At 43.5% G+C, this 24,804-nt stretch overlaps 1 protein-coding gene across 1 annotated transcript in view; it reads left to right on the top strand.

Annotated features, from left to right (window-relative positions):
* The first annotated feature begins 3,658 nt into the window (after positions 1 to 3,658).
* CD81 (CD81 molecule) overlaps positions 3,659 to 24,804 on the top strand; it is an 85,123-nt gene continuing 63,977 nt past the window's right edge. The window contains exon 1 of the mRNA XM_056851240.1: positions 3,659 to 3,731. Within this exon, the coding sequence (XP_056707218.1) occupies positions 3,666 to 3,731 (66 nt within the window). The 5' untranslated portion in view covers positions 3,659 to 3,665. The remainder of the gene's footprint in view (positions 3,732 to 24,804) is intronic.

Genomic DNA, 24,804 nt, shown 5'->3' with positions numbered 1-24,804 from the left:
AACTAAAATTAATGGCAACAGTGTTATTGACGCATTGGCGAAGCATGGGAAGGCTGGATGGGGGCATCAGCCGTCCCGTTGCGAACTGATGCAGGCCTGAACTCCCAGCGGTCCCGCTGGGAGTAGTAGAGGATGACGGTATGTGGGATACACATGGGCTTGCGCCACTTGGTGTTCCCCCATCACTCAGGTAGAGGCCAAACCTGCCGCCCCCTATGCGGCAACTCAACTCCTTGGCCTCCCCCAAAACCCCTTATTGGGGTCCCCCAGTTGGAGGAAGGGGCACACAGGCCGCTTCCCCCCATCAAAACCCATCCAGCCCCATGCGTAAACCGCCAACTAGCTGGGCATTACCCCGCCCAGCTACCGCCAACGCGCCTTAGCACTGCAGCCAGTTTTTTAGGGCATCTCGAATGCCATGTAGCCATATATCAGACCCCCACTCTGATAAGTGGACCCCATCTGGTCTGAATAATGCCGCCATCCGGTGGGAGATATCCCAATGCCGTATTATAAATCCCCCGAGGGAGACCACAGTCTTCCCCACCATGTTTGTGACCTTACGCCTGGCAACATCCAAAGGCCGGGCAGGTGCCCCCCAACACCAACTCCGCCTCTCCAATAAATCGGACCACCTGATGGTCATCTTGGGCCAGTGCTTTGCCAGCGCCCGTAGGTTTAGTTGTGCTGTTTCTGACAGATTCTTCCCTTTGCACTTTCACTTGCAAGCGCTGAAGCGACCCTCTTTTAGGGGCACAATCTCTGGCAGGCTGACCTGGGAAAGGAGCCCAACCCCGCCCTCCTCAGGCTCCGCCCCAAAAACCTCCCGCCGGCGGCCAAGAGGGCCCTGGCAACCCTACTTCTTTGGTGTGCAGGGCGAATATTTGTGTGTGTGTAAAGGGCCATCAAGTCGCAGCCGACTTATGGCCACCTCTTATAGGGTTTTCAAGGCAAGAGACTAACAGAGGTGGTTTGCCAGTGCCTTCCTCTGCACAGCAACCCTGGACTTCCTTGGTGGTCTCCCATCCAAATACTAACCAGGGCTGACCCTGATTAGCTTCTGAGATCTGACGAGATCAGGCTAGCCTGGCCCATCCAGGTCAGGGCAGGGCGGATATTTATTCATATATTAATCCCACGGATTGCAACAAGGGTTGCTCCCGAGCACGTGTAGTTAGAATGGAACAGGCCGATCCCAGGGATCTAGGATGCGGGTTTTTTTTCCTACGTTGGCTGCAGCAGTAGGGTTGCCAGGTCCCTCTTCGCCACTGGTGGGAGATTTTGAAGGAGGAGACTGAGGAGGGCGGGGTCTGATGAGGGGAGGGACTTCAGTGCCATCGAGTTCCATTGCCAAAGCGGCCATTTTTCTCCAGGTGATCTGATCTCTATTGGCTGGAGATCAGTCGAATTAGCAGGAGATCTCCTGCTACTACCTGGCAGTTACTAGAGAAGAAAGACAGGCTTGTCTAGAGAAGAAAGACAGAACCCAAAAACGAGTTGTACCCAAAAACCTACCTTAGGCTGATGAAGCCAAAAGCGAAACGTGTTTGATCTGGATAACACATCCTGCACAGTGTTATCCTGCACTCAAGCCTTCACTGCTTCCTTGAAATGGCTTTTTGCCCATTTGAACTTACCAAAGGCTTTTTATATTGCTTGATGACTTGTTGTGTCGATATTTATACCAGGTGTTGATACATGTTATGCAGAATGTAGGCACCCTATATATAGAAATGAGCAAACCAGTGATATTTTAGGGAGCAGGCTAGCAGGCGGGGCCCATTACTTACATCATAGGAGCCTACACAACACAAAACACTGTTTCTGTATGTAGGTTTAATTTTATTTGTTTTTTATCTTATATTTTGGAAATGTACATCCAGGGGTTTTTTCCCTTTAATTTTTTTTTGGAGGGGGCAAGAGAGTGGGGCCCTAAGCTATATCTCGTTTAGCTTATACGTAAATCCGGCACTGCATTACAGTACCTAGCTTCTTTTGTAGTTTGGACGACCTGGCAGTTAGCAACGGGGCCGGATTTAGGTTTGATGAGGCCCTAAGCTATTGAAGGTAATGGGGCCCTTTATATGTCCAGCTGTCCTTTGTCAACAACAAATTGTCACTGTTTTTTGTGTTGAATGTATGCTACATGGTAATTTAGGGACCTAATAGGTATCTAAAGCCATTTGCACATAACAAAATATGTATTTTATCAAAGTAATTGTTGAAGTGAAATACAATTAAGAAGTATATTAACAGTGAAATAATTATTAAGCTCTAACTTAAAATGATTTTTTATTCATAACAAACTTAATAATGCAAACACTGTTGCTGTATGTAGGTTTTATTTTATTTGTTTTTTATTTTATATTTTGGAAATGTACATCCAGGGTTTTTTTCCCTTTAAATTTCTTTTTTTTAAAAAAAATAATAATTTTAATTTTTCTTCATTTAATATATCAATAAAACCAATATAATAATAATAATAAAAAGAAAAACAAATAGTATTCTAATTTAACAATCAAATGACTCCCCCCTCTCCCTCTTCCGTCTAAAAGTAAATTGTATAATCTTTTGCTAACGTGACTAATCCCAATATTATTTTAATTAATCTGTGCTTGTCGTATGCAACATTATGAAATCAATACCTAATATAAGAATTAATACCAAGTATGAATAAGGGATTAGATCAATGAGTATCCTTCAAATGGTCCCGTGAAAAAATAATTTTCACAGTACATTCTCCAAGCCTCCCATTCCCCCCAAAATTGTTCATTATCATTCTGATTTATCAAAGCTGTAAGCTTCGCCATCTCGGTCAATTCCAGCACCTTTTTTTATCGTCTGGTATCTCAACTGTCTTCCATTTAGCTGCATACATCCATCGAGCAGCCGTGGGTGGCATCAATCAAAAAAGTCCTATGAGCGAAAATGGTATCCGGTATCATACTCAATAGCACCATTTCGGGTGTTTTAGGAATATTTGGTTGCAGAATCAACCTTATTTCATGATATATCACCTCCCAATTTTTTTTTTTTTTAGCTTTTTCACAAGTCCACCGCATGCGATGAAAAGATCCTATTTCTTTATTGCATTCCTAGCAGTTTGGTGACACTGAAGCATACGATTTTGCTAATTTCTTCGGTGTTCAGTACCATTTATACATCCTTTTGTATAGTTTTTTCCCCTTTAAATTTCTTGGGGGGGGGGGCGCAAGAGAGTGGGGCCCTATAGCTTGTTGAGCTGATGCGTAAACCCGGCACTGCTTTACAGCACCTAGCTCCTTTTGTAGTTTGGAGCTCCCTGGCAGTTGGCAACCCTATGCGCAGCCGCGATGCCCTGGGGATGGCGCGGCGCGCGGCCCCGGGCAGGGAAAGGTGCGTTGCGCAGCCGGGCCCGGTAGGGGGCAGTGGCGCCTTCCCTCCCGCCAGCCAATGGGAGAGCTGGCTCGGCTCCAGGGTCAGGAGGAGGGCGTCTGCAGAAGGAGAGGGAGGAGATATAACGGGGGGGGGGAAGAGGGACGCAGCCTGCTCAGCAGCAAGGGGGGGGGGAAAGCCCCACAAAGCAAAGCAGGCAAACCCCACACAGTGCCCACCCTCTGCAACCCAGCAGCTGCCTTCTGCAATCCCAGGCCGAACCCGGACGGCCCGCAGGACAAGCCGCCGCGATGGGCGTGGAAGGCTGCACCAAATGCATCAAATACCTGCTGTTTGTCTTTAATTTTGTCTTCTGGGTGAGTAAAAGGCCTCGCTCGCCCCGCATGGGGCTCGGCCTGGGAAGCTGGGGTGGAGGCGTGCAATGGGCATTGATGCATCGCTGCTCTCGAGATCCGTGGTGCTCAGCCTTTTTGGCTTGTTTAAAACTCCCTTCCCCCTTGTTCGGAATATAATCCCCCGCTTTCCCAAAATAGTCTAATTTTTTTTTTTTAAAAAAAATGCAATTTTACGGATTGTGCATGATCGACAGGGCATCCCACTTTGCTGAATTGTGGTCCCAATTCCCCCCCCCCGGAACCCTAAAATCCCCCCCTTGTTGAAAACCCATGCTCTAGATGCACCTTTCCCCCCACCCGAATGCTCAAAACTCTGCCTGGGATCTTTTCTTTTTTAAAATTTTTTTATTCCCCTGCCCCTTTTTTCTTCTGTATCCCATTTTCTATTAAAAACCAATAAAAATATTAAAAAAAAAAAAAAACTCTGCCTGGGGGCTTGTTGTTGAGTTTTGAGCATTTGGGTGGGGGAAAGGTGCATCTGTGTGGGTGAAGTGCCTTCAAGTCACAACCGACTTATGGCGACCCCTTTTGGGGTTTTCATGGCAAGAGACTACCAGAGGTGGTTTGCCAGTGCCTTCCTCTGCACAGCAGCCCTGGTCTTCCTCGGCGGTCTCCCATCCAAATACTAACCAGGGATGACCCTGCTTAGCTTCTGAGATCTGACCAGATCAGGCTAGCCTGGGCCATCCAGGTCAGGGCAAAGGTGCACCTAGAGAGGGGCAAATCCTCCCGTGCACAAATGGTCATGGCAGAAGGCGGAACGCAACCCCCGTGTAGGCTCTAAATGCAGCCCTCCTTCCATCAGAGCAGTAAATAAAACGGTTTGTGGCTTTGAAAAGAACCCAGAATCTGTCTTGAACTGCATAGTCCTCTTTTAGAAGGAATTTGGGGGGGGGGGGATGCCTTGCTGCACAATCTGATTACACGGCCATCTTTTTTTCATTATTAATTAAAAAAAAAAACCCTTTAAAGCGGACCACCCGTTGGCAGCCTTATCTGGCGTTCACTCCAGGAGAGAGCTTGCAATCACAATTTGCCCATCTTCTTTGAAGTTCGACTTCGCCAACTTAAAAAAAAGGGCAAGAGTCCAGGAGCACCTTAAAGACGAACAAAAATATTTTCTGGCAGGGGATGAGCTTTCGTGAGCCACAGCTCACTTCTTCAGATACAGCCTGAAGAAGTGAGCTGTGGCTCACGAAAGCTCATCCCCTGCCAGAAAATATCTTTGTTAGTCTTTAAGGTGCTCCTGGACTCTTGCCCTTTTCTACTACTGCAGACAGACTAACACGGCCACCCACTGTGAATTTTCACCAACTTTGGTTCAGATTAAAAAAAAAAAAAGAGCATGTTCACACATGCCGAATAATGCACATTCAATCCACTTTCAATGCACCTGGAAGCTGGCTTTTACTGTTTGAACTGGCAAAATCCGCTTGCAAAGGATGGGTCAAGTGTACTGAAAATGGATTGAAAGTGCATTATTTGGCCTGTGTGGAAGTGCCCAAAGTGTTGGGGGAGAGGGGGGGTGCTTTTGCCCCTTGTGCAGGTCGGGTATCTTGCTGTAGAGGGGAGAAAACGTTGGGAAAGGACTCTTATTTGCCTGAATTCTCAAAGGCGAGCTTGTATTTTAGAGTACATGTAGTACTGAACCATAGAGCATGCTTATGCATTTCCTGTCTGGTAAACAGCTTTGAAAGAGATTTTGCATCATGTGAAGGGGGCAGTTGTGGTTTTAGGGAGAGAAGGCTTTGACAGAAGTTCCAGATCCATGTAGTAAAAGTTTGGTGGGTTTTTTTAAACTAAATAAAATAGGTTAAAAATTAGGTAGTGGCTGTTTCTCTTTTGAAAGCATTCTGTAGAGTTCTGTGTCTCCCAGGCTAAGGCAGGGTTTTTTTTGGGGGGGGGGGAAGTATTTATGGGTGTGGGCTGTACGTTGAGATGTGGAAAAAAGAACGGAAATGGTTTGTGAGAAATAAAGATGTTTTTTTTTTTAATGGATGACTTGCATGATCTCATCTTTCCTCCTCGGCTGGAGATTTTTGCACTGACCACACCCCACATCTTGGGAGAATTTAGGCAACTCTGAGTTCCTTCACTTCTGAGTTGAGATTAGTTTGGAATCTTCTGTGAGCGGTGCATATGTGAAGACTTTTCTTTCTTTATATATATATATATATGTGTGTTTCTGTTAATTGATAGGGTATCCTGGGGGAGGGGGGAAGGGGTGACCAGCTACAAAACAGCTAACTGTCATCCTCCTCCTCCCTAAATCTCCCACGTGGACAGTGGAAACCACTAAAAACATTTTGTTCCAGACTGCATTTGAGCTCTTATTGCTGCCTGGCAATATTTCTGCTCCCTTAATAATTTGTGCTGTAAGCATCCACCCTCATAAAAAGGGCCAGGGCCTGCAGTTTCTAACATGGCGCCTTGTATGCTGTTCGAATGGTAGAAAAGTGGGATATACATCCCCTTATAAGCCGTTTCCTAAAACCTTGAGACAGCCTTTTCTGGACCTAACTGTCCTCCGCTCTCAATTGGAAAAGAGCAGCCTTGTCTGGAGTTTTGATTACATTACTTGTATTTAATCCTATTACTCTGAGCTGAATTGTTGCACGTTGGCTCCGCCTCCTGCAAATAACTTTATTACCCAATGATTCACATAGAGTGAGTTCGATGCATCTTCTTCCCTATCTAAGAGCAGTTTCACAAGCCAGGTGCCCTTTCCCTTTCCGTGCGATGGTCCTTTCTGATTGTCCTAGCAGACTATATGGAGAGACGTGGTGCATGCTTGCACAAAATGGAGGTGTCACTGGTGGGGGGAAAGTCTGACCCAGGAAATGGGTTATCTCCTGTTCTGGATGGGGTTGCACTCCCCTTGAAGAAGCAGGTTCGTAGGTTGGGGTGCCTCCGGCTAGATAAAGTGGTGGCAGCAGTAGCCAGGGCTCACTTTGGCTAGTGAGCCAGCTGTCGCCTTTCCTGGCCAGAAAAGTGACGCATGCTCTGGTAACGTTTGGATTAGACTAGCTAGCGCAATGCACTGTACCTGGGGCTTCCCTTGAAAAGTGTCTAGAAGCTACCATTGGTGCAGAATGTGGTGGCTGGAATTATCATTAGAGGGGGTCGTAGGGACCATATCACTTCAGTGTTGTTCCACATACACTGGCTCCTGATTTGCTTCAGTTCAGCCCTACATAGTGTCTTCCATTATTCATGGAAGGTTTTGAATTGGATTTGTCACTCTATAGATGCACATTTTCCCCATCTGAATTCTCAAAACTCTGCATGGCGGCGTATTGTTGAGTTTTGAGAATATGGATGGGGGAAAAGTGCATCTAAAGAGTGGCAAATCCAATGCAAAACCTTCCATGAATAAATGCTCTGTGAGTCAAGCCTAGCATACTTTGAGAACTGCCCACTCCCTTATAAACCTACCCAACCACTACAGTCATCTTTGGTGGACCTGCTTTGGGTGCCCACACCATCTGGAGCTAGATGGGTGGCAACCTGGGAGAGAAACATCTTGATCTTGGCACCAAAATTATGGAATTTCTTCCCCAGGGGGATTCGTTCGTCCCCTTCTGTCATTGCCTTCCGCCAGCAAATGAAGACTGTTTTATTTTGTCTAGTCGTCACTCACCAGTTCTCATTGCTCATTCCTCCTATGTTTGTTTGTGTTCTGTTTTAATTGGGTTTAGTTGTTTTATGTATGTGTATGTCGTTTTAACGTTTGTATTGTTTGCCACTTTGGGGGACCCCAAATTGGGTGGAACGGCAGCTTTAAAATGTTTTAAATAAAACAAATGTTTCTAATGGAGGCATTCTGCTTTGATTTCTGTGATTTCCGTGATGTTTGGAGCAGCCCCAATTTCAGAAACTGCCGCAAGGTTCATGTATGTATTGCTCACATTTGTTCACAATAATTAAGCCTACTCCTAGGTTACCTTACGTGCATAGAAGGACTCATTCATGTTTATCATTCTGAGAAAGGTCATGCTAGGTTGAAAGCTCTGTGTTGGAAGGGATATGTATACTTTGTGATCTCTTAACTGTGATTGATTGTTTGCGGTTTCCCAAATGCAAGTTGTTTGATGCTGCAGTAATCAACTAATAAGCATGTATGTGTGAATCATCAAACACAAGTATGTTGCCAGTTGGGGTCCTCTTTTGCTCTGGGAAGGTAACTGCAGGGATGTTGGGTTCTTTGACCAAACCACAGAGCCTTGCTTCCCAAATTTTGTATTTGGGTTCCGGCTTTAAAATCCATGACTTTTATTAATATTTATAGAATACACTTCAAATCACTGGAAAAGACAATCATGCTAGGAAAGGCTGAGGGCAGCAGGAAAAGAGGAAGACCCAACAAGAGATGGATTGACTCAATAAAGGAAGCCACAGCGCATTTGCAAGACCTGAGCAAGGCTGTCAAAGATAGGACATTTTTTGAGGACATTGATTCATAGGGTCGCCATGAGTTGGAAGCGACTTGACGGCACTTCACACACACACACACACACACACACTTCAAATAATAGATCATGGTTCCCAAACACTTCAAATAATAGATCATGGCTTTCCTTTACCCAAAATTAGTTTGATGTTGGGGCCAGTGATAGTTTGTCAGGGTTAATCATTGTTACTGGAGTCTCTAACAGGCAGTGTAAACACTTAGTACATGTGTGTAATGAGTTTGGGGACCTTTATCCCAGGCACAAACAGGGCAGGTTTGCTTTGAAACTGTAGTATACAGGGAGAGGGAGCTTCAGTCTCACCCTGGTGCCATTTTTCTGACCTGAAACAGCACTGGGGCGCTGTTTGCTCCATGGGGGTGGGGGCACCTCCATGTGCACACCTGGTCTTTTACAATGTCACAAATAGTACCTCCAGGTGGTTTCAGGTCAGGAAAACACTGGGTGTGGGAAGGGAGCTTAAGTCCCCCCCCCCTTGTGTGCCAGGATCTTCATCTAAATCAGACCCCACATGCCTGGGGTTGAGTTCACAGTATGGAACTTGCAATATATATTTGATCATATGGACGTGGGGAAAATGGCTGTTATCCGGGCATAGTGTTCTTGGAGGTGGCTGGAATGTAAAAGAGGATGCATTCATGGTACTGAGAAGGGGATCTTTGAAGCCTGCCTAATATTTCAAGTTGCTGCTGTGATGTGGTTTATCTAAAGCAGTGGTTCCCAACCTTTTTTTGACCAGGGACCACTAGGACTTTTTTGTTCAGTGCAGGGACCCCAAGGTTCAAAATAAAAATTCGGAGAATTTGAAAATAAACTTTAATCATAACTCGTTAAGCTTAGAATAATATTTGAATATATATATTTATAATAGAGAACTTTTAATTGAAAATATTAATTTATTATGGGTTTATAACTTTGTTTCGCGGACCTTAATTTAGTTCTCGCGGACCCCTGGTTGGGAACCAGTGATCTAGAGACTGGTCTATGATCATGATTATCATTGTTTATTATATCACAGTCTGGCTGGATGGTTAGATTATTTTAATCCTTTATTTTAACCTTTTGTTTAATCCCCAAATATGGTACATTTTATATATTCCATACTTAATTGTATTGTATACTCTGTAAAAGAGCCCCATGGCGCAGAGTGTTAAGCTGCAGTACTGCAGTCCAAGCTCTGCTCACGACCTGAGTTCGATCCCGACGGAAGTCGGTTTCAGGTAGCTGGCTCAAGGTTGACTCAGCCTTCCATCCTTCCGAGGTGGGTCAAATGAGTACCCAGCTTGCTGGGGGTAAAGGGAAGATGACTGGGGGAAGGCACTGGCAAACCACCCCGTAAACAAAGTCTGCCTAGGAAACGTTGGCATGTGATGTCACCCCATGGGTCAGGAATGACCCGGTGCTTGCACAGGGGACCTTTACCTTTTTATACTCTGTAGGGGCCCTGGTTTGTTCATCAGGGATTTGTGTGATTTGCTTTTGGATCGTGAGAATCTGTATGAGCTGTCTTTTGTACTATGCCTATTAAAGGTTATTGAATTGAATTAAAAGAGGATACCATTTGAGCCAACTTGCACAGGGTGTATTGCAGCTTTTTCTGGTTTACACAGCCCAAATAACCCACAAGAACCAATGAACTCTGACCGTGAAAGCCTTCGACAATATTTTTCTGGTTTGTTTCTGTTTGAACTGCAAGTGGAAAATCTCATCTCTTAGCACTTGCACATTCCTGAAAGAAGTGTATAATGCCATGAGTAAGGAGAATGCTTACAGCTGCAAAAAGTGGTAGGGCTGGGGGGGCTGTTGGGGGAGAAAGATTTGTGTTGTTTTGTCAGAGCAAGGAGAATTGTGGAAATATTTTCTCTCAGTGTAAGTCTCTTTTTAAAAATAATAATAATAATATTGTTTTATAAGGAAGGGTACAGAAGGAAAGAGGGATAAGGAGAAAAATAGGAATGTCAGACATAAAATATAGGTCAGTCAGACTGCATTGCCCTGCTATTATACATTATAATCAAATATTTATTCTAATTATAAAGTAAAGAAAGAATATTTGAGCTAGTATGTAATCTAAAAATGATCATTATTAGACTATCAAATATATCTATTATAGCTCTATCATTGAAGTTATTTCTCTGCGTTTATATCTCTATATTCAGATTTGTTACCTTGGCACGGAAATTAGGATAGATATCATTACCATTAATTAATGTCTACTTTCTTATTCAGATTTTTGTTAGTATTAAACCTCAACATATTTGTAAAATTTCTACTTTTCATAAAACTGCTCATAGTTTATCATATTGGTCATTTTTGCCATAGTGACATATTCCATCAGTTTTTCTTTCTGTTCTTCTATGTCCAGGAGTGGTTGTTTCCATTTCCTCGCCAAAACTTTTCTGGTGGTGGTTGTGGCATACTTAAATAGGTCTTTTAGTTGCAAAGGCAATTTTGATGGTGAGTGGAAGTCTGCTCTTAACGTGCTCGCTAGCTCTTGCTCCTGTGAATGTTTCCATTTGACTACAGCTTGTATGGATATGATGGGCTGTCTTTACAGATAGGTTGACATAGCCATGCAGGAAAACTTTTGTAAATTAAGGGGAAGTGGACGTAACTTCTTTCAAGATACTGTACTGTAAATTATTTCCTGATTAAGTGTATTCTTTTATTGCATGCTCAGGACAACTCATAATTCTCCTCTTCTCCATTTTATCCTTACAAATAGCCTGTGAAGTAGGCTAGGGCTGAAAGAGAGTGACTTTCCCAAAGTCACCCAGTAAACTTCATGGCAGGCAGGAATTTGAACATGGATTTTATTAGTCTTACTAGTCTAACTCTAACCAATTCACAACATGGTTTCTTCACATTTAAGACCCTCTTTACATGTATTCTGCCTGGCATGGTTGCCACCATCTCCCTGGCTGTTCTCGGGTCGGCTGTAGATGTATGTAAAGGCTTCTGCCCGCACAGATCCATGTAGGGGTGCCTTTAACACAGCATACAGTGTGGGTCAGGCTCTGGTGTGTTGCTTGCATGGCATAATAACCTCTTAGGGCAGCGGTTCCTAAACTGTGCTCCACGGAGCACTTGGTGCTCCCCGAAACATCCCCTAGTGTTCCGTGAAGACACTGGGAAGAAAAATGCTACTGTCATTCGCTTTAGTATATAGGTGCTAGGTGAAAATTAGTGCTCCATGACAAATTTATCTCCTGAAAAGTGCTCCCTGACTTAAGGGCCAATTATGCAGGGTCAATTTTGAAGCTCATTCAAAGCTCTTTTTAAAAATGCAGCCTTTAAAATGACTATTCGCGGTCTCAGTGCCAAAGGAGAAATTCCACACACACCCCACTCACCTGCTCCTTGGTTCCTTCCATTAGCCAACTGCCGTTTGCATAGCTAACTTGCGGCTGTCATTTTGCATGTACAGCGGCGGCGCAAACACAAAAGGTCATGTTAAAGGGGCTCTTAAGTAATGCGAAGCTGGTATGCCTGGAACGCACTGCTAATTACCAAGCATAAATGGCCAAAAAGTTTGGGAACCGCTGTCTTAGAGGGACCATGTGGACAGAGACCCATCTGGTTGTGGGAGCAGGCAAGCTACTTGAGGTTCAGAGGTAGGGGACTGGGGAAACAGTTGTTTATTTTTTGTAGACTGATATTTTATGAACTTCCTGCAAGACTATATTAAATGGGAGCTAAGCAATGCTGCAGAATATTTTTTTTTTTCAATCAGGGAGGCAGTATCCTTGAAGAGATGACCCTGATCCCAAGTGGTTTCATTTGATCTGTGGCTTCCATGGACACACAAAGTCTGTGGGAGCCAGAAAGATTCTCAGGACAGACATTAGACTGGCTTGTTAGTATGCAAGGCTGCTCTCTCCCCTGCCCCTCCCCTGCTCCCCTCACTCATTTGCTTATCTGTGGTCTGGCATTATTGGCAACAACAAGTCTGAAGCAGAACAAAAAACTTTGGCAGGTCTCTACAGCAGCATTGGCACGTCAAAGAGAAATTTGTTGGGAGGCTTTGGAAGAAGAAATAAGCCCTTTACCCGCTTGACTGTATTCACCAACAAGACAAAAGCCTGCTAGATTTTGAGTTTTTTTTTTCCGGGGGGGGGGGTTACATTTCAAATTAATCTACAGTTTAAATAAGCTTGTAGCCTCTTCTCCTTATATTGCTTTTTAGAATGCAGTGCAGCTACACTGGAAGAAGGTTTTTTTTATGTTTCTTTTCCAGTGTTTCACATTTTCTGCTGAGGTAGTCTTTTAAACGGAAAGGAACTACCAAATCAGGTTAACAAGGCGTTGATTGTAGGTATCTGAGAGGTGCCGGTTTCGTTCTGGTTGCATGTGTGTATTTGTGAACGGTCAAAGGTTATAGTTTGTTCTGCCAAAAGAACATCTTGGTCTAGGTGGTACTGTAGTAGAAAGAGATGCATGCATAATATTTTCTCTACTTAGAAAAGTAGATGTCTGCAATAAAGCTAGGCTGGAGTGCTTCTCCTTCACATGCTAGTTTAACATAAGGATTTGTTTGTTTATGTGTATATTTATTTTGCATGGAAGAGCATTCAATTGTGCTCCTTTTCTAAGTTATTAAATATTTGAAAACAGGCACCATTGCTTACTAATCCCTAAACCCAGTTCATAAGACCTTGCAGAATTTGCCTTACAGCCCTCTTTTCAGCATTGTAACTTAATGGTAAGCTTAACAGTACTGCGTAGAATCTTATATTCTAATAGAAAAGTTGGCAGAATCTTTGGATACTTAAACCCAGTGACTGGAGTTATAAATGGGCGAGTCAAATCTTCCTACAAACCTGAAAAGGGCCCCATGTTTGCAGAAAAATGTGAAATCTTTAAATAAAAAAAAACACCCCAAAATGATAAATGAAGTGCCTGTAGCTTTAAGCAGTGGATTCCCTCCATGTCAGTAGATAGGCAATCACAGTATTCCAAGCTTGGTTCTGTAAGTAAAAGGCAGGAGGAGAGGGCAGGGCCCTTTACAGGCTTATTTTGGCCTTTGAAGGAGGGAACATGAGGAAATAGAGGTAGATTGGAAATGAGATGCCTCTCACAAGTCCATGTGGATTTCTGTTTGTAATACTGCTGTTTACATAGTCTTGGGCTGCTTCCACACCGGGGTGATTTCCCACTAATCGCTGATGCAGTTCTGTGTGAAATCACCCTTGCAACAGAGATTCCACTCAGGCTCGGGTAATCTGTTTTCTTTCCATTTTTAGTGGTGATTTCCCTTTCACACGTAATGTGCATTAAAGCCACTGTGTGATCACGCGACCCGCAGAATTTTTCACCCAACCTGTTTTATTTTATTTTTTTTAATTTTGAGGATCTTGGGCTGCATAGCGCTGCATAGAAATAAAACAACAGCTTTTAAAAAACCTCCACATCGTGGGTCCCCAACATGATGCATGTGGGTGCCATGGCCCCCGCCAACACTTTTCTGGTGCCTGCCTAGTGATTTTAGGAAGTGGGTGGGGCCAGGTAGGGCTAGTAATACTGGACACAAATAACACAATATCTTCAACTACCTTAAAACAAAACTTCTATTTGCAGAGCCTCTGGCAATCCCCTCCCCTCTGTCTGACAGGCAGGCCATTCTCTTCTGCTATGCTGACAGTTGCCAAGGACTGGCAACCACTGGCTAGTTGCACTCACCACCGAAGTCTAGCAATTGCATGCGGTTTCCTCTTGAGGCGTGAGAAGCTGCTGCTGCTGATAATGTCCTGCCCAGGAAATACTTTTTTTTTTTTTTACAAGTTTAAAATAAAGCAGATTTCTGTGTGTGAAAGAATGGGCTTTTGATGGTCTTTGCACAAATAGAGGACAACATCGTGTCTGTGGGGAAACGTGGGGGAAAAAACCTGCACCAGTCGGGTGGCTGAAACATGGGAAATCTTTAGTGTGGCAGCAGCCTTGGAAAACAATATGACTACATTGCCTTTTATTTTTATTTTTTGTACTATGCCATCTCACCGTTGGTCTCTGGTCCTGTTGACATGGATCTCTTTCTGGTGGATTTGGAGGAAAATATTGCATAAATAACGGCAACTAAACATGACTTGGTAACCTACAGCTTAGAGTGGGCTGTGCTTAAAGAGATCTCAGTTGGCAAAAGATGCAGCTTACACGAGTCTTTGTTAACATACAACATGATGATAATTTAAACCTGATTGTGTCTTGGTTCATACCAAGACACATACTCGCCTTTCTGCTGAGGTTAAATGGCCTGGGACCTGCAGGAGAGCTGCTACCCTCAGACTGTGGAAATCTCTCCCTCAAGAAGTAGAGGGAGAGCACCATCCCCGAGACTGGATTAAAAACGTTTAATTTTAAGGCCTTCAGACTGGGCTAAAAGCTGGCTGGCATCTGTTGTTGCACCCCTGAACTTGTTTTAGATTATTTTTGTGATTATTTTTTTTAATAATTGGGTTTGTATGGATTTTATAATTTGTTTTATAATTGTGAACCACCTTGAGAACAGTTATGTGGAAAGTTGATAGATATTTGTTCTAAGTAAAATACAGGAGAGAGAAAAGGAGACAGGAGTGGATATCCTTTTGGTTTTGGCTGTGTAATGCTGAACATTCCTTTCATTAGAACTCAGCCTGTGCTTTCCTGCCAGACTGAACAGCACTGATAATTGTGGCAGAGCTGTTTGCTAAAGGTTCTGGGTGTAATTTTATTTTCCTGGGGTGAATCTTTAAGCGCCTTAAATATTGTTTGTGAACTTCAGGACCTGGATGTACATAAACCCCACATGATGAAGATAAATTTCCAGAAGAATAGTCCTGCTTGATGCACGATTACTTTTGTTTACTAATGACTCCATGGATGCAAGCTGCAAGTCATTTTAAGTGAAAGGTAATGGTCCCCTGTGCAAGCACTGCATCATTCCTGACCCATGGGGTGACGTCACATCCCGACGTTTCCTAGGCAGACTTTGTTTATGGGGTGGTTTGCCAGTGCCTTCCCCAGTCATCTTCCCTTTACCCCCAGCAAGCTGGGTACTCATTTTACCGACCTCGGAAGGATGGAAGGCTGAGTCAACCTTGAGCCGGCTACCTGAAACCGACTTCCGTCGGGATCGAACTCAGGTGGTGAGATGAGCATGGCTTGCAGTACTGCAGCTTACCACTCTGCACCATGGGGCTCTTAACTCATTTTACCAGCTGGATTTTTCAAGAATGAACAAAGTAATTGTTATTACAATCCAAGGAATTCTGTCTCTGACCAAACTATGGAGCCTTGCTCCCCACAAATGCTAGATTTTATGTAATAAGGTAGGTTAGGATCTGGGGGCTGGTTAACGTAGTTAAGCCTTAGGCTCTTGCTTCCCAAGTAAAAGAACAACTCTTTCCAGATCCAAACAACAGAATTCTTTAATATGTAACACCAACTTGATAACAATAGAAAAAGCAGAACTGTCGATCTTATTCTATAGGTTAATTCAAGCGTACAATCTTTTGAGACTTTTCTGCCCGCATTCTCATGGCGAGGGGAATCTCCTCTGCACTTCAATGTAGCAGCTCCCTTGGTGGACTGTAGACTTGAAACTGGCTGTAGTCAGGCTGCTGGGGCCTCTCTGCACAGCTATTCAGCCCTCCCTGGTCTACAGCGTCCTCAGCTCATTCTGTGCCGCAAGTGTCTAGACTTCAGCTCTGTCCCTGTCTTCTGAAGCCCTTCAGAACTAGGGTTGCCACCTCTGGGTTGAGAAATACCGGGAGATTTTTGGGGTGGACCTTGAGGAGGGCAGGGTTTGGGGAGGGGAGATGCCATAGAGTCCAATGGCCATAGAGTCCAATGGCCAAAGTGGCCGTTTTCTCCAGGTGAACTGATCTCTATCAGCTGGAGAGCAGTTGTAACAGCAGGAGATCTTCAGCTACTACATGGTGGTTGGCAACCCTGTTTAGAACTCTTCCTCTGGCTCCTTTTTTGGCTGACTAAGCTAGGGCTGTTACCGCACTAGGTATTCCCAGCGATGTATCAAGAGTTTGGAAATGTTATAAAAAAAAAAATACTGTTCGCACTTACTATGTATTCCCACCGATGTATTAAGAGTTTGAAACTGTTATGAAAAATACTGTTCGCACTTTGTTTGGCCCCTTTAGCTGTGAAGATGTCTTCCAGCCATTTTTTAGCCGTGGCATCCAAAAACCCTTTTAAAGCGATGTTTTTTATAATATTTTCAAACTCTTAATACATTGCTGGGAATACATGCGGTAACCGCCTAGTTCTACTTATAGTTTGAAGGGGAATTGAAAACTCTAACTAGTGATTAGCTCTTATCACAGCTAAAAGGGCCAATAGCTAAAAGGGCCAATAGGATTGCAACATTCTCCCTTGCTGCCTGATTGGTTCTTTTCTTTTCTTTTTTTAAAAAAAAAAACTTTTTATTGCTTTTTCCATAAATATAATACATTTCTTATTCGGTATTCCATATAGCTTATCTGTCCATATAGCTTATAGCATAGCTTAATGCATACCTTCTTAATCAAATACATATAATAATTTGAACTTCCCCCCCAACTTCCTCCAACCCATTCTTAAATCAAGTTACTCCTTTATATTACTATTTATCTATTCCTTCTGAGCTAGTATATATTTATTTAAAATTGCCTGTTTCTTTCTAGTGTCCATATATACTCCTTAACTTAGTAACCCAATCTCTAATATATTCAGTTAGCATTAAAGAAATTTAAAAATACTATTAGGATACATAATTACTCTGAAAACAAGGATAGAACTATATATTCTTTACATTATCAAGTAAGTAAAAAAAAACAAAACTCATTGTTATTTCCCTGCACCTCCCCTTACTCCCAACATTTCAATACCCTCCGACCCTCTATCCCTTCTTTTTAAACGACTTTTTCTGATTGGTTCTTATCAGGCTAAAGGACCTTCTTCTCTAATTGGTTAGCTTTACAGACCTTGATTTATGTGATTGTTCAGCTTTCTAATACACATAAAGTCCTTCAATTCATTCTAATAAGTATACATTTATGTTCACAACTATAAATATACAAATATATACATGGTTTTTTTATTTCCTCACAAGATGGTAGTATACAGATACTTATGCTAGTGTATTCCTAGGGTTGCCAACCTCCAGGTAGTAGCTGGAGATCTCTTGCTATTATAAATGATCTCCAGCCGATAGAAATCAGTTCGCCTGGAGAAAATGGACGCTTTGGCAATTGGACTCCGCCCCAAAAACCTCCTGCCAGTAGCGAAGAGGGACCTGGCAACCCTATTTATTCCTATTTACTTGGGTGTAAATAAAAATGTCGTATATCTGAGATCAGCCCCAGCATGGAATTGCCTTGTCTCATTCACAAGTATTCAAGTTAACCCAGAGTGCATCTGAAAGTAGCAGGCATGTGGCGCCCAAAGGACTAGATTGACACCACTTGCTAGACCTCTGTGCTGCAGCCAGTTGTACTTCCTCATGGGACCACGCACAACCCCTAGCATGACATTCTGTCTCCTCTCTGCCCTTCATCAGAGCAGAGGATTGGCTTAAATCTCCCTAGTCTTTTAGGAATACGATGGGAGAAATAGGCTTCAATTCCAGTGTGCCCTTCTGCTTTCCAGATTTTCTCGTTTTTGTAAGTTGGAGTTCTATTGCTCGCATAGGAAAAATGGATCAGCGTTGTATGATCAAGTGCCATGTAGCTCTGTTTGCTTTCTCCCAACCAGGCCTGAACCAAGATGACCCATCCTTACAAGTCCAAGTTTTTGCTTTTAAAAAATATAATTAAATGTAACTGCACAGAGCTTGGTTTGCTCTTAAAAAATAGCTTTTCTGTCTAATGTATCCTGCAGCATGTGTCTAGAATGTGCCAAGCAGATAATGTAATTGCAATGCCAGGCAGATATGTAATTACAAGGTATCTGAATTACTTTTAATGTTTTTCCCAGGCTTTATATCTGTTTTCTTTTGCTTGTGGTAGCCTTAAACATGATGGTAGACGTAAAATATGAACTTCAGGAATGTACAGTATTTACTTATCTTGTTTCATGTGGCTGTGTGCATTCTTATTATCTGTTTGCAGTTTCCTGGTCTCATACCATGATTAGGGTCCTTGTTCACTATATCTGTTGGTGAAATCATTTTAAAATTAACAGGCTTCCATTCTGGCCTCGTTATCTATAGATAAATAGATATCTATTGCAGGTGGGGATGATGCCGGCATTCCTCCGATGCACCTTGCCCAGTCGCCCGGCCTGTTTGCCGGGCCATTTTGCCCGTAGGACCGCGATTCAGAGCTTTCTGGAATTGTGTTGTGAGACTTCTAGACATCAAAGCATATCTGTTTCTGTTGCACATATCTGTAAACATGAGGCAGAGAAGAATCACATTTATAGTTTTTTGCAAAAGGTTGATATAAAAGGTAAAGGTCCCCTGTGCAATCTCCGGGTCATTCCTGACCCATGGGGTGTCGTCACATCCCAACGTTTACTAGGCAGACTTTGTTTTTAGGGGGTGGTTTGCCAGTGCCTTCCCCAGTCATCTTCCCTTTACCCCCAGCAAGCTGGGTCCTCATTTTACCGACCTCGGAAGGATGGAAGGCTGAGTCAACCTTGAGCCGGCTACCTGAAACCGACTTCCGTCGGGATCGAACTCAGGTCGTGAGCAGAGCTTGGACTGCAGTACTGCAGCTTACCACTCTGTGCCACAGGGCTCTTGATAGTCACTAGTAAAAGTTTTGCCCACCAACTTCTACTTGCCTCCACTAGCTCTACTTGGTTTTTATCTTCCCTAGTTGCAGTTCTGTTGTCCTTAGCAGCCAGCAGATTATCCTACGAAACTGCAATCTAATGGAAACATCCCCCTGCTAGATCTTACTTTGCTGCTGTAACTCTGATTCCTGACTCACAATGCAAGCTTCGGTGTTTCATGATGCTCAGTTTCAAGGTCATCTTTTGCTGCTCTGCTTCGGGTGCCTCTGCCTTCTGAGATTAGGCATGTGGCAATGCGGTACATAAGAAGAGCTCTGCTGGATCAGACCAGTGGTCCATCTAGTCCAGCATCCTGTCGCACACAGTGGCGAACCAGTTCCTCTGGAGGTCCAACAACAGGGCATCGAGACCAAGGCCTTTCCTTGGTGTTGCCTCCTGGCACTGGGATTCAGAGGTTTACGGCCGCTGAACACGGAGGTTCACTTAAGTGACCATGGCTAGTAGCTACTGATAGACCTATCCCCAATCCCTTTATAAAGCTGTCTATGTCTGTGGCCATCACCCTATTTTCTGGCAATGAACTCCACATTTTAATCACTCACTGTGTAAAGAAGTATTTATTTTTGTCCATCCAGAATCTACTCCCCCCCAGCTTCATTGGATCCCCTCACATTCTAGTATTTTGGGAGAGTGAGAATAAAGGGCCTTCTTGGTCATGCCACCAAAACTCTGGCACTCACCAGAGAAACTCATCTCTCCCCTTCTGTTGCCATCTTCCACCAATGAATAAAGACTTCTCTGCTTCGTCTGACGTTCTCTCAGTGATCCCTCCTTTTTGCCCCATGCTTTAATTGCTGCATTGATGTTTTGTATTTTAGCTTTGGTGTCAATTGTTTTTGATGTGTTTTTGTTTGGTTTTCATAGTTTTTAAGATGTAGGTTTATCTATATACTAAAAGCAAAGTCGGCCAAATCTGAGGATATTTAAATTCAGAGACTGGAGCGGTGAATGGGGAAGACAGATCTTTCTGCAAACCTGAACAGTGTGACCCAGATTTGCAAAAAAAATCTGAAATCTAAAAAATAAAAATAAAATACATTGGGGTTAAAAAAAAAAAACCCAAAATGATGAACAGAGCACCTGTAGCTTTAAGCAACAGATTCCCTCAGAGGCCATTGCTAGGCAACCACAGATTCCAGGCTTGGTTCTGTCAGTAAAAGCAGAGGGAGGAGCAGGGTCCTTTCCAGGTCTATTTTAGATGGAGGACTCATTAGGGCCAGGCATAATTAGTGTTGCCAATCTAGGTTGGGAAGTTTCTGAAGATTTTGTGGTGGAGTCTGAGGAGGGCAGGATTCGGGGAGGCCTCAGCAGGGCATATTGCCATAGAATCCACCCTCCAAAGCAGTTGGTTTCTCCAGGGGGACAGATCGCTGCCTTCTAGAGTTCAGTTGTAATTCCAGGGGATCTCCAGCAACCTCAGGGTGACTTGATCCCACCTGACTTGCACAACCCAACTGGGCCTGGCTGATTGCTGCTTTTCAACAGCAGCCACCCTATGAAAGCCAGTATGATGTAGCTGTCAGAGTAAGATCTGGGAGACCCAGGTTTGAACCTCCATCTTTCTGTGGAAGCTCACTGAATGTCAGTGAATATTTTAAGTGCAGCAGTTTGGACATAAAATTAGCATAACAGAAATGCTGAAAATGAAGGAAATACAAAATTGCCATTTTTGCTTGCATTTTGCTTGCAAAAGTTAACACTTTTGCTAACATTTTGCCACAACATGGGGGGGGGGGGGAACAAGGCCTCGGTTATGTTAAAAATCACAAATGATTTTGGTTTTTAAGACAGAATATTTTTTCCCCTAATTTTCCCCATATAAACATGCTGTGTTTAAATACCAGAAACCTTGCTTCAAGATAAACACCATGTGCTGTTGGATTTCTAGATAATGGTTGCCGCATGGATAAAACATTGCCCAACTACTCGGTCATATCTTTCCACTATTTAGTGTAAATCTGTCACAGACATCTGAATAAAGTGCTGCTGATTGCCAATGAATGTGCAGCTTTGGCTGTGATCCTAATTTTAGAAGGTCAAATTACTGCAGTGGAATTATTTCCTGCAATATTGTGCTTGGGATCCAGGTTGTGTAGGCCTTCCCTTTTTCTGTTTTTTAGAATGGGTGAGCATAGGGGTTGCCAGTCCCCTGGAGGAAAATATGTCCTGTCTCCTTAATATAAGCTTAATAAGACGCTACCTACCCAGTGGTGTTGTTTAATTACATGCCACAAAAAGCTTCACCAGCTCATTCCCACCCATTAAGCCTCTGTTAAAGGGGGCAGGACATTGTTTTTCTCCAGGTGGTTGGCAACCTTGATGTAGTGCTGAGAGGTTCCTAAAATAGTCGTTTCCATCAAGTGAAAGGATGAAGCCCCTTAAAACCATATTACTATCAGATGGCGCATCTTTGAGAAACAGGCTGTATTGAGGCTGGCCAGCTTCGTGTTTGGAGCGGTGGACTCTGAGCTGGAGAACCGGGTTTGATTCCCCACTCCTCCACATGAGCTGCGGAGGCTAATCTGGTGAACTGGATTTGTTTCCCCACTCCTACACACGAAGCCAGCCGGGTGGCCTTGGGCTAGTCACACTCTCTCAGCCCCACCTACCTCACAGGGTGTCTATTGTGGGGAGGGTAAGGGAAGGTGATTGTAAGCCGGTTTGTTTCTTCCTTAAGTGGTAGAGAGAGTCAGCATACAAAAACCAACTCTTTTTCTTCTTCTTAATCCAGTAATCCAATAGGAAGAGCTATATTTTCCCCCTTGTATTCGCCTCTTTGTAGGTATGTATAATCAGAGTGCCACCACTTTTAGCAGAAAAAGCATTGAAGTTCTAAGTATGGATGGGGAAAGATGTACAAAGCAAAAGAGACTGCTTGTATCCACAATTTCATAAGAATGTAAGGAGCCAGCTGGATCAGACCAGTGGTCCACCTAGTCCAGCTGTTTCACACAGTTGTTCTGCAGGGGCAAACAAATGGGGCACAGAGGTTAAGACCTTGTAATGCTGCCTCCAAGCACTGGTATTCAGAGGTTTGCTACCTCTGTCCATGGATGTACCTTTTGGTCACCATGGCTGGTAGTCACTGATGGACCTTCCCTCCGTGATGTCTAACCCACTTTTAAAGCTATGCTTGTGGCCATTGCTACCTCCACTGACAGTGAATTCCGCAATTTAATTACTCATTGAGTAAATACGTTTTTCTCTCTCCTGGACCTATTTTCCAGCAATTGTGAAGGGTGCCTGCATGTTCTAGGGAGAGGGAGAAAAAGCTCCTTCTATCCACTTTCTCCACTCCATGTATTATACAAACTTCTATAATGTCTCCCCTTAGTTGTCTTTCTAGGCTGAAAAGTCCCAGACTCTCCAGCCTTTTCTCACAGTAAACTCAGGGGCACCCAATGGGATTGCTAGGAAATAGCTTCAGAACAGACAAAAGGAAATACTTCTTTACTCAATGAGTAATAAAACTGGAATTCATTACCAGCGAAGGTGGTGATAGCCATGAGCATACATAGCTTTAACAGGCTTAGACAGATTCATGGAGGTCCATCAATGGCTGCTAACCATGGTGTCTGAAAAGAGCCTCCATATACAGAAGTAGCATACCTCTGAAAACTGGAAGGCAGCAGCAGGGGATGTCTTCAGTTTCTATGCCTGTTTGCCTTCCAGGGCAATTGGTTGGCTGCTGTGTGAAACCGGATGCTGGACAACTGATCTGATCCAGCAGGCTTTACTTGTATTCTAAAGCTGCTTCATCCCCCTTTATTGGCCTCCTTTGTATTTTTTCCAGCTCTGTAATATCTTTGTTGAGATACGGAGACCAGAACTGTACATAATATTCCAAATGAGGCCACACCATTGCTCTATATAAGGGCTGTTTAGTTTTCAATCCCTTTCCTAATAATTCCTACGTGGAATTTGCCTTTTTCACCTTTACTGTGGATCAACATTTTTATTGAGGATTCTGCTACAACCCCAAGATCTTATTCAATCTTAGTCTCAGCCAGTTCAGCCCTTTTAGGAGCCCCGTGGTGCAGAGTGTTAAGCTGCAGTACTGCAGTCAAAAGCTCTGCTCACGACCTGAGTTCGATCCCAATGGAAGTCAGTTTCAGGTAGCCGGCTCAAGGTTGACTGAGCCTTCCATCCTTCCGAGGTCGGTGAAATGAGGACCCAGCTTGCTGGGGGTAAAGGGACGATGACTGGGGAAGGCACTGGCAAACCACCCCGCAAACAAAGTCTGCCTTGGAAACGTCGGGATGTGACGTCACCCCATGGGTCAGGAATGACCTGGTGCTTGCACAGGGGACCTTTACCTTTTTTTAGTTCAGCCCCCATCAGTATATGTTTAAAATTAGGATTTGTTGTTTCAGCATGGATTACTATGCACTTACACATGTTGTTAGACTTTGTTTGCCACATTGTTGCCTGCAGGACCAATTTATAGAGATCCTCCTGTAGCTCTTCACAACCTTCCTTGGTTTTCATCATCCGGAATAATTTGGTATCATCTGGTTTCTATACTGCTCACCTCCAGTTCCATATCACTTATGAACAAATTAAATAGTACCAGCCTGAATACCAATCCTTGTCAGACTCTACTGCTTACTTTCCTCCACTGAAAGAACTGTCCATCTATTCCTGCTCTGGGCTTCCTGTCGTTTAACCAATTTTTACTCCATGAAAAGATCTGTTCTCTTATCTCATGATTGCTAAGAATATTCAAGCGTCTTTGATGAGGCACTTTGTTATAAGTCTTTTGGAAATTTGAGTATATGATGCATACCAGATTTCCCTTATTCACACGCTTATTCTAGTCATCTGGCACGGAAGCATTAAGTTACGTATACTTGTTAGTAGATCAGCAGTTTCACATCTGAGTTTTGTAAGAACTCTCATGTGTATGCCATCTGGATGTGCAGACTTACTAGTTTTCAGTTTGTCTAGTAGTCCTGGAAGCTCATTTCTTGTCACTGCAATTTGACTCAGTTCTTCAGTCAGCAGTTCTGGCATGGGTATGTGCCGCAATGAAAACCATGGATCTTGTTTTGTGTCTGAAAGATTTAGCCCTTGTTTGCATTTTCGGGAAATTGAATAACGTGTGAGTGTAAAGGAGAAGGAAAAAATAAATGCCTGAATGCCTCGTTGTGGGAAGACTCTGTTATTAAAACTCTCTCCTTAGAATTCTTCTGTATATCAAAGACCTTGTTGGTTGTGACTAGCCTAGAAGCAAAATGTTTAGTTTAATAACTTCCTCTTAGCATTTCAAGCCCAGATGACTATGATATCCTTTTCTAACAGACTTCATGTCTGCTTTGGGTTGCTTCCCACCAAACGATAGCTTTTTTTGGAATGGAACACTGTTGAATTTTACTGATCATCCGTTCGTATTTTGCCTCTCCCCATTGGTGTCACTTACGTGGGTAGCATGGGGATAGCATGGAAAATCGCATGGAGGACCTTACCCAATGGGATATCTTGGAAATTTAGGGCATAACTTCCTATTCTAACCATGAAGTCTTGAAGCTGCCTTACACTGAATCAGACCATTGGTCCATCAGGGTCAGTCCTGTCTAAGCAGACTGCAGGGTCTTAGGTCACCTACTAGCTGATTCTTTTAACTGGTGAACCTGGGACCTTCTGCATGCCAAGCAGATGCCCAGTGTTAGAGCCATGGCCCTCCCCACCCTCCATCTGTACCTTGTATCTGGAGTCACTCGATGTTAATTTTAGCCTTCCTCCAGTGCAGAGACACCAGGAAATCCTCAAAATAGTTTGTATTGATCCAGTTTCTTCTT

The sequence above is a fragment of the Euleptes europaea genome, chromosome 6 (assembly GCF_029931775.1).
Source record: "Euleptes europaea isolate rEulEur1 chromosome 6, rEulEur1.hap1, whole genome shotgun sequence".
In the NCBI taxonomy this organism is placed as follows: domain Eukaryota; kingdom Metazoa; phylum Chordata; class Lepidosauria; order Squamata; family Sphaerodactylidae; genus Euleptes; species Euleptes europaea.
This window is presented reverse-complemented; position numbering and strand designations above follow the sequence as displayed.